At 32.8% G+C, this 11,063-nt stretch overlaps 1 protein-coding gene across 1 annotated transcript; it reads left to right on the top strand.

Annotated features, from left to right (window-relative positions):
* The first annotated feature begins 537 nt into the window (after positions 1 to 537).
* LOC120213540 (anthocyanidin 3-O-glucosyltransferase UFGT-like) lies at positions 538 to 2,802 on the top strand. Its single transcript, XM_039211652.1, has 2 exons — positions 538 to 1,022; positions 1,928 to 2,802. Exons 1-2 carry the CDS (start codon positions 554 to 556, stop codon positions 2,800 to 2,802), a joined length of 1,344 nt encoding a protein of 447 aa, XP_039067583.1. The 5' UTR covers positions 538 to 553.
* The last annotated feature ends 8,261 nt before the right edge of the window (positions 2,803 to 11,063 follow it).

Genomic DNA, 11,063 nt, shown 5'->3' on the forward strand with positions numbered 1-11,063 from the left:
TTTCAATGAAACCAACCAACCGGCCTCACCAATCCTCGAGTCTAATCAACTGCCGTCTTCCTCTAAATATTTTTTTTCTCAAGTTTCAAACCTGGACCGTCAAGCAGCAGGAACCATGTGCTAACCCCACTACACCACACGTTGTTGTCGATTAGATTTAGAGGTGTTAGTGGAACTCTAAACTATGTGTTAACCCTCACTACATCACACATTGTTGTTGGTTAGATTTGAAGGTGCTAGTGGAACTCTAAATCCTAAACCATGTGCTAACCCCAACTACAATAAAAGTTATTGTTAGATTTAAAGGTGTTGGTGGAATCCTAAACCCTAGACCAAGGCGTTAGTGAAACCCTAAACCCTAAACCATGTGCTAACCTCCACTAATGTCATGTTATTGTTAGATTTAAAGGTGTTAGTGGACCCCTAAACTCTAAACCCTCGACCATGTGCTAACCCCCACTACGGCACACGTTGTTGTTGGTTGCATTTCTTTTGGATTTAAGAAGCCTGTTTTCCATCCACAACCATCAACAAACTTTCTCGGATACAAGTAATGGCGCAGCAACCCCATGTTGTTGTTCTTGCATTCCCCTTCTCCACCCACGCAGCTCCACTCCTCACCATCATCAACCGCATCGCCTCCGCATCCCCAACCACCTTGTTTTCCTTTTTCAGCACTCAACAATCCAACAACTCTATCTTCTCCATATCCCAACCGAACATCAAAGCTTATAACGTTCCCGATGGAGTACCCGAAGGCTACGTTTTCTTGGGGAAGCCTCAGGAGGAAATCGAGTTGTTCATGAGAGGTGCTCCCCAGAGCTTCCGGAAGGGAGTTGAAATGGCTGTGGAAGAGAGTGGGAGGAAACTGAGCTGCTTGGTCACTGATTCTTTCTTCTGGTTTGCCAAAGAGATGGCGTTGGAGAATGGTGTGCCTTGGCTACCCTTTCATACTGCTGGAGATGCCTCCCTCTCTTCTCATGTTTATACTGATTTGTTAAGGGAAACATATGGAGTTGGAGGTACCTTTCATTTTTCTCTTTTCTAACATTACTTAGCTGCTGTAAACTACAGATCATTTAACTTCAAGCATTGGGTAAAGTACAAAAATAGTCCTTTGACTGTAGGATATTATTTTATTGAGTTCCTGATTATTAAAAGTTACAAAATGATCTCTCGACTATAGAAAGTTATTTTTGTTGAGTCTCTCAACTATTAAAAGTTACAAAATTATCATCCGACTATTCATTATATTCCAAACTTGTTCTTTTATATTAGAAAATTAACGGCAGAATGAGTTGAATATAAAAAATAGCTGGTTAATTATTTTTTAATTTTTAATAGTCGAAGGACTCAACAAAACAACTCTCTATAATTAGGAGATCATTTTATAACTTTTAATAGTCGATGATTAAAAAAAGTAGTATCCTATAGTCAGAGGATCATTTTTCCACTTCACCCTAAAGCATTTTTTATCAAAATTGTACTTCAAAAAGCTGTCGAAATTAGAAAACAGTATTACTCATTTAGTATCTAAACTATTAATTTTGATCCATTTTAATACCTAAATTTTAATTTTTTTCAAAATTATACTTCGCTTTTAGTTTTTGTTTTATTTTAATATCTCGTTAAAAACTTAACGTTAAGTTTTGAATTTTTTTTTGAAAGTTTAGGTATTAAAAACATTAAGTTTTTAATGGCGGATACTAAAATGAAACAAAAACTAAACGTTATGTATAATTTTGAAAATTTTGAAAGTTTAGGTACTAAAACGGACCAAAACTGATAGCTTAGGTACTAAATCCGTACTTTACTTAAAAATATCCAACTTCAGTAGATAGATGTCCCATTTCAATGACTTCAAAGCTAATACCACAATTTTTTCTTCACATATTGGTGGATTTAGCAACATCTGCATATGTAACAGGCATCGTTGGTCGAGAAGATGAAACCCTCAACTTCATTCCTGGATTGTCAAACGTACGCATCCGTGACTTGCCTGAAGGAATTGTGTTTGGGAAATTGGAATCATTCTTCTCGGTCATGCTGCACAAAATGGGCCAAGTTCTCCCACAGGCAACTGCTGTCTTCATCAACTCTTTCGAAGAACTAGACCCTGATATCACAACTGATCTCAAATCCACGTTCAAGCAATACCTGAATGTCGGACCTTTGATCCTTACAACACCACGACCATCTGTTCCGGATTCTCATGGGTGCCTGGCATGGCTCGACAAGCAAAAACCAGCAACCGTGACATATATAAGCATCGGGTCAGTTGCAACCCCACCTCCAAATGAACTCGTTGCACTAGCAGAAGCATTAGAAACTAGCCAGGTTCCATTTATATGGTCTCTTAGAGATGAACTAAAGGTGCACCTGCCGAGCGAGTTCATAGACAAGGCAAATGGCCTAATAGTTCCATGGGCGCCTCAGATTGATGTGCTTGCCCATGGTGCTGTCGAGGTGTTCATAACTCATGGCGGTTGGAACTCGATAGTCGAAAGCATAGCAGGTGGGGTGCCAATGATTTTCAGGCCGTTCTTTGGGGATCATAGGGTGAATGGAAGAATGGTTGAGGATGTGTGGGAGATTGGTGTGATTGTTGAGAGTGGAGTTTTGACAAAGGATGGAAAAATGAGTGGCTTGGACCTGGTTTTGGCACAAGAAAAAGGGAAGAAAATGAGAGAAAATTTGAGGGATATCAAACAAGTTGCACAAAGATCTGTTGGAGCAAAAGGGACCTCTACTGAAAATTTCAACAATTTGTTGGATTTAGTATGTACCCAAAACTATGCCTAGTATTGATGTTATACTACAAACATAAGTGTGTGCCTTCTGGGCAAAAAATAAAATATTTTTTTATGATTTATGTTTAAAGTAAAGTCATTATACTCAGTCTCATTTATGAGATTTTAGTGATTTGAGACGAACATAGAAACTTAGTCTCTAATAACAGTATCGAAAAAAATTATTGTAAAAAAAATAAAACTAAATAAACATGAGTGTGTGCCTTCCGGTAAAAAAAAAGACAAAGAAAAAAATTAAGGTTTATATTTAAAGTAATGTCTTTATATTATGTATCAAATATTATCAACTACTTCATATATTTAAAGTAAAATTTCAGTGAGCTTAACGAACAACAAGGCAAGTAATGAGTAAGGAATTTAACGAGCAGTGAGTCAAGTCGAACAACAAAATTTTTTAACGAGCACGAGTCGAACACTACCCAGGTCGTGATCGACTTGATTGATAAGCACCCCTACTCTAAAAGGGAAGCAACATGAATTTCCGTTCAGGTCCCATATTTTATCTTTATAAAATAACAAAATAATATATTTGACAATATTATAAGTTAGTGATTATATTTTATTGTTTTAGTTATTTTTAAGGTGCTTTTAATAAAACAATAAAAATAAGTATTTGATAAAATTTAATTATATTTTTATAATTTATTAATAAAATATTAAATTAATATTTTAAAGTATTAAAATATATTTCTATAGGAGTACTTTTTTTTTTTCAAATTTTGCTCCTGACCCCAAATTTTTTTGAGTCGGATTATGTGTCAAATATTATCAATTACTTCATATACAAATAATAGTTTATTTACATGATGCATTGATTTTTGTATATATTGGCGAATCCAGTGAACTATTATTCTAAAAATTTTGGTAAATTCTTTTGACAAATTATTAAAAATATATTGAAAAAATGTTCGAATAAAAGATTTATCTCGGTTTTCTAAATATATTTAAAAAGAAACTTGATAACATTTCAACATAACTTATAAAATTATTTTTAATAACAATATAATAAATAATAACTTAAAATATATAATTACATCTATTTCAAATAAGGTAACAAATCATGGGAGTTTGACATCAGTGACGAATCTAAAAAATTATATAGGTTGGACTAACATAAACATAACAAAAAATATATCTAAAATAATTCATATATATTTTTAAAAAATTTAAAAATATAATAACAACTATATATATGTGGATTAAATCTAGAAAAAAAATATTAATTGGACCAATATAATTTTCTTAATATAATTCATACATATTTTTTAATTAGGGTAAACAAATTATTTGGTCACCCACCTTTTACTTAATTTATGTTTTGATCACTCAACTATTATTTTCTAAAATCATACATAACCTTAAGTTTTGGTTCTATTTTGATCATCTATCGTTAAAAAATTAATAATAATGTTAACATGACAATTTTTAATTATTTTTCAATCGTGACGTGACATTCTCTTATGATGAAACATTAACATCATCACTAATTTTTTAAGGACGAGTGACCAAAATAAAATCAAAATGTAACAGTAGTGTGATTTAAAATAAATAATAATTGGGTACCAAAACATAAATTAAATAATAAGTGGATAACTAAAAAATAATTTATCCTTTTTTTGACATGGGTGGCCCATGGCCTAGGCCTAGTTACACCCCTACATATTAGATGACTTGAATTGAAGGATAATTACACCCTAGATTGATGTTCCACACTTTGAGCTGAAACTAGTTATATTTCAAATGCTCCAGACAGATGGGTAATGTATTGGAATACCAACTAAATATTCTTGAATCGATCTCATACTTTTCTTGGAAGTGGACAACCAAGAGTCCCTGAAAGCAATCTAAAGATAAGATGATGCACGAGGCCTGAGAACGATTCAAGGAATTGTTCAAAAGTTACTCGATGCACGGTTTCAAATAGTATACCCGCATAGAAATGTTGTACAATGGGCTTAATGTATATGCTTTTCACAAAACCACCTTTATCACAAAAAGATACTCCATTTCACCTACATCGATCAAACACAAATCTCTTTTTTATTTTATTTGTTTGAAAAGAAAATTAAGAACCCTTTAAAGAAAAAAACATGTTATCATACCAATCATACAAGTAGATTTTGGTAAATTGTGTTTATATTTTTATCAAAAACATAAAAATTAAAATATAAAAATGATAACATATAATTGGGTAAATTATACGAATATCTCCTTTGTTTTCGGTTTGATTGATTTTGGTCACTGATTCAAAAATTAAGTGTGTTTGGTCTCTTACATTATCGGTCCGTTTGATTTAAGTCATTCTTCCGTTAATTTCGATTAACCCATTAATAGGAAGTCTGAATTGGGAATTTAAAAAAGAAAAATTTCCACGTTACTTCTTCTTCCTGGTTTGCTGTCTCCACATCTGTTGTCTTCCGAGGGTTTCTGCAGATGCTGACACGGCTCTTACTTCTCCCACTGTCTCGCCTGTGGTCTGAAATGTTTTGACCGCAAAATTTAAAACTCAAAACTAAAGAATTATGTTTATTATTATCATATGATAATCTAATGGGGCCCAAGAAAAAAAACTAAGCATTTCTTTTTCAAAGACATTGCTGAAACAAGACTGTGCTGTCACGGCATTGGCTTTGATCCCGGATGCTATAGTTGTTTAATGTGGTTGGTCAGATGCGTTGGTTCACTTCTAGGAACTTGAAAACTAATTCTCTCATAGACATTTTTTAAGAAGAAGAAGAAAGGAAGAGGACAGGTGGGTTCTCACGTGGGTTTTTATTTTATCTTTTACTTGTCAATTTAGACTTATGTGAATTTTTTTATTTAAAATCTTTCACGCACTGTTAATGAGTTAATGGAAGTTAACATTCAAGTTATTAAAATCGAACAGATAGATAACGTAAAAGATCAAGCGCGCTATTTTTAAATCAATGATTAAATTCGGTCAGACCGAAAACAAATGAGAGTATTCATATAGTTTATCCTATATAATTTATCAAAATTTATATAAATTAAATTAATATCATTATTTTAATTGGGTGAAATCAGTATTGCAGATACGAGGAGAAGGGAATAAGCTAGCTGACAACGTGACAAAATTAGTCCAAAAGAATGATTTCGAAGGAAGAGTATACCAATCACCTCCAGATGCAGTCCGTGCATTGTTCTATGAAGACAACTTAGGTCCGATGACCTGAGTTTAGTTTAGCTATTTCTATGTACTTCACCAAAAATATTATTATCATTATTTTTAAAAGAATATAATGATAAATTCATTATTATAATTTATTTTTAAAGTAAATTGAAGGGTTTTTTTGACTAAGTTTGTTAAGTTCGGGATAATTTTTTTGTGAAACAAACATCAAATTCGCATTTAGAAGGTTAAAAAAAATGAGTGAACTAAAAATTTTATTATCCAACGATCATTAGTGACCAATAATGACAATCTACAGTGATAAGCACTAGCTGGAGGCGATAACTTTGATTGGATTCAATAGTCAAATTAATATTTTATCAATAGTTTAGGATTAAACTAATATTTTATCTAAATTTTAGGGTTAAATTAATGTTTTATCTAAAACTTATAAGTTAAATTAGAATTTGAATATTTTTATTAACGCGCCATGACATCAAAATAATGGAAGTTAACGACTTAGTAACCAAAATAAGACAGATCCAAAAAAAGTGACTAGAATGCAACTTTTTCAAAAACGGTAACCAAAATGAGACAAATCAAAAATAGCCCAATTTTTAGAAATTCTCATTAAATCCTTTTATTTTTTAAAAAAATTGATTAGATCCCTCCAAAATTTGATAGCTATGTCGAAACGATCTTTTTCAAGGAAGGAAAAAAGGGCTCTTGTTTCTAAAATAATTCTTTGGTTGGTCGATTAGTGATAAAACGTGGTTCAATGAGTCGCCACCAATCCTTGATTAGGGTGTGATTGGACACCCAAAAATATATTTTCCATTTTAATAAAATATTAATTTTAATTAAAACGACAAACTTGCGGTCTGCATTACCAAAATTTGAGTTCGGGAGTCAGTTATGTGTGGGGAAGGATTAGCACCCCCAAAATATTAATTTTAATTAAAACGACAAACTTACGGTCTTTGCAATAACATTTACAAGTTCAAGTTTAATTTAATTTAAGATCCCCTAAAATAATGTTCTTTGAATTTTCGGATGAAACATGATAATATTTAATTATTTCATATCGAGAAGAATTGATCTCTCATACCTTGAAGCAATCGATTTTTACTCCCATCGAAATAAATAAATATTAAAATTTCATTCTAAAATTCACCATTAGTTCAAAATAACGACACCCAAAATAATTTTAAAGGTGAAAACGATAATATCTAAATATTTCCAATCGATAATAAATAGGCTTTTGTACCTTAAAACGCTCATTTATTACCCCAATTGAAATAAAGAGATTATTATTTCATCTTAAAATTACATAGCAATTCGAATGAAAATGATAATATCTAATAATTTCCAATCGACAATAAATGACCTCTCGTACCTTATAGCAATCATTTATTACTCAGATCGAAACGAAAAGATATTACTATTCTCAATGTCGATTCGAATTTTATTGTTTTGAAAATCTATCGGAAAATATATAGAAAAATAAAACAAATAAAAAACATAACAAACAAGGAATTAATTATTTACTTTACTTGTAATACCCTAATTTTGTCCGGACCTTTTAAATCTATTTGAATATGATTGGGAATTAATTTGAAGATATTTGTGCTCGATGAGAAATTAATTCGAATGACATGAGCACATTGATGAAGGATGAATGGAAGCTTGCATTTGGGTTAATATGAAAATCGAGAAGCTTTAGGTGTTTAATTGAATTGTAATCATATTTATTTCATTTTGGAATTCAATATTAAAGCCCAAATTCAATCCCAATCCAAAATTAAATGTCTAAATTCCAAAGTACATCTTACAAACCCAAATCAATTTACAAATAATTACAGCCCGAACTACAAAGCATAAACCCATACCTGATTGGAGCCCTGACCCGATCCGGTTTGATCACGTACAATAGTAGCACATGCTGCCCACGTGAAGACAACTCTTACTGCCCATGCTGGTGCCATTTCCAACCTTGGCATGGAGCACCACGCCCGACAGCACTCACCCAACAGCTCGATTCCCCACTGCCGTCCATACTGCCGGCCACGAAGAAGAGACCCATGCGCTGTCGTGCCCTCCATGCTCTGCAATATCAATACCAATAAAAAGGATTAGCAATTAACAGAAGGTGGAGCATGGATGGTATTAAAAAATAACATATTCAATATAGAGTGGGGGGTAGCATATTATGGGGGATGAAAAAATATTATAGAAGGAAAGCATCATCAAAAGGAGGAGGCTCTCAGTAATTAATGGGAGGAACGATTCGAACAGAGGACAATGAACAAAACAACAAGCAACCATTCAAAAAAAGAACAGGGCCATTCGAATAGGGAGAGGGGGACAACGAGAAATCAACCAAAAAAATTCGTCAACAAGGGGTCATTTTCGAAAAGAGGATTTTTCAGGAAGAAGAAAGAAAACTCTTGTAATCGGGTATTTGAAAACCCAGAAAATAGCAATTGTACGAGGATTAGCAAACACCATAAGAAATCAGTTTTATTAACATTCGAAGGGTATCCTCCATTTCTCTGGTTCATTTCATTCTTTCTATTTTCCTTTATTATTTCTGTTTTTGTATGTGCATTTACGTTTCAAAACAAAATATAAAAAAATAATAAGAAGGAAAGAATACCATTTATACCTGAATCGTTTGGCTTCGGATGGGGTCTTGTTTGGATGGTCATAGAACGTAAGAGTTGGGTTCAAGGGCTAGTTTAGAGTCTTATTTGGTTTCGAAAAACATCGGGAGGCGAGCATTCGTGGTTTGGTTTCGAGAGGTGTAGGGTCTCGACTTGCTGCTGGAGTTAGAGAAGAGGTGGTCTGGTTTAATCACGGCCTTGGTGGCCGTCGTAAGTGGTGGCTGGGGTAGATATGGGTTTCGTCGGAGCATGGTGGTCGTTGTTCCTAGAGCTGTTCGGGTAGCTAGCCGTGTATGGTTGTGCTTGGAGAACAGCGCCGTTCGTAAAGAGAGAAGGTAGAGAGCGAGGGAGAAGAGAGAACGGCCGTGGGGGTAAATGATGGTTATGTTTAGTCTAAAATAAGTTTTATATTATGTTTTTAGGGCTACTTGCTTTAAGGTCATTACACATTGACCATTTATTTTCATTTAGGTCCTAGAATCGAGTCTTTTATATTTTTATTTTATTTTTAATTTTGTTACTTTATTTTACCCACATTTAATACTGGTCCAGATTGTGATTGTATTTAATTTTCGCAGTTTTAGACATTTAACCTCCGAATTGTTGCATGTTTCATTTTAGTCCATCTCGTCAGTTTATGTGTATTTCGTATTGTTTAATCTGGCCTGTTATTTCAAGTTTTCTTTTATTTTAGTCCAATATACACTCCAGGGTCTGTTAGTTTTAAACTGTTGAATTTTGGTCACCAAATCGAAGTTTCCATTTTTTTAATTCGGTCTTCATATGTTCAGCGCGTTTCGTTTGGGTCCTAAGCTTACATGTTTGTTTTCGATTGTGACCTATAATTTTGGGGTTTGACGATGTAATCACTTAGCAGACTTGTTTGTTGCTGAGTAAATTGTGATTGTGGTGCCTGAAATATGAACATATTTGTGATTCGTGAGTCATCGTTTAGTGGTTGAATACCCTATTGCAATTCTAAATATGTCTACCTTTTAAATTAGGTCATTGTTTTTTTATGCGCATGCGTATGTTAATTTAGCAAACACTCTTCAATTACTTTGTGTTCAATTGTGTAATTAATTAGTTAATTTGTTAATACGGAAAATATTCATGAGTGTTATGTTAAGATGTTTATAAGTTTACCTCGAAATTTATGTATGTATTTGCATGAGCATGTATATTTAAATTTTGCATAGTTGACATAATATGTATGATATCCTCATGTGCATAATTTGACATTATTACATAATTGGATTAAAGGTAATACCCTTTTAATTTAAAATCGTTTTAAGTGGGTTGTCTTAACTCATTCGAGGTATGTTTTTAACGATTTTAAATTAAAAGTGTATCATATTAGTGACACCTAAGAAATTGATTTATCACTTTAAAATTTTGGAATGGAAGAAAAAGAAATGTTTGACTATTTAAATTTATCGAGAAAAGGTTGTTATAACTTATTTAAGATCTGGTCTCAATATTTTTAAATAATCGAATATTCTTTATCTTTCTAAAGGCTGGGTAATTTTAACTTAATCAATTTTGGTGTTTTTGAATATGGTGAAATTCGTATGTTGTTATTTTGTTGGAGATCATAAGTCAAATTAAAATCAAACTTGTAAATTTCATTGCAAAGACATTAATTAATCGACTAGGTACTGATTTAGGGCGATGTGGGTGCTAATCATTCTTCACGCGTAACCGACTCCCGAACTCAAATTTTGGTAACGCAGACTTAAATTTGCCATTTTAATTAAAATTATTTTTTTATTGAAAACGGAAAAACGTTTTTGGGTGTCCAATCACACCCTAATCAAAGATTGGTGGCGACTCCTCGAACCTGTGTTTTTATCGTGAATGAATTTCCAAATTTTCGAAACGAGAGGTTCTTTAAATCGCATTTACTTTTTAATTAAAATCAATCACAAAGAAGATAATTCAAAATGTTTGGTTTTCAAAATCTCGCACTCTTTAAGGATAAAAATCGTTTCGACGGTTTGGCGACTCTATTGGGGATTTTTTTTAGAGAGTCAGGCCGGTAGTCGATTAATTAATGGTCTGTTGCGACTCTCTTAAACCTAGATCTAGGACCTAAACTACCTAAAACGACCCTAAACAGCCCTAAAAGCCCCCTTAAAGGTTTTGACATCCAACCTCCTTACTAGATCTGACAACCGTGAAGGTTTCCCTACAACTCAAGTACTATCTGACCCCTTTCTTTTGATTTTCTATAACATGAAAGATATAATATTTGCTATATATTTTATTCGAACTGTAAAAATAAAAAAATATACCTCGAAAAAACTCTGATTTTTATTGCTTTTTTGAATCTAGAGAGTGTGAACCCCTTTTTACATGTCTTGTTTGGGTTTATATAACCCGAAATTTACATATTTCTTTTTCAATACGAAATCATTACAAAAAATTGAGTTTGCGTGTGGTGTTGGTGTTCAGTTGCTT

This window comes from Hibiscus syriacus, unplaced genomic scaffold (assembly GCF_006381635.1).
Source record: "Hibiscus syriacus cultivar Baekdansim isolate YM2019G1 unplaced genomic scaffold, ASM638163v2 tig00110029_pilon, whole genome shotgun sequence".
In the NCBI taxonomy this organism is placed as follows: Eukaryota; Viridiplantae; Streptophyta; class Magnoliopsida; order Malvales; family Malvaceae; genus Hibiscus; species Hibiscus syriacus.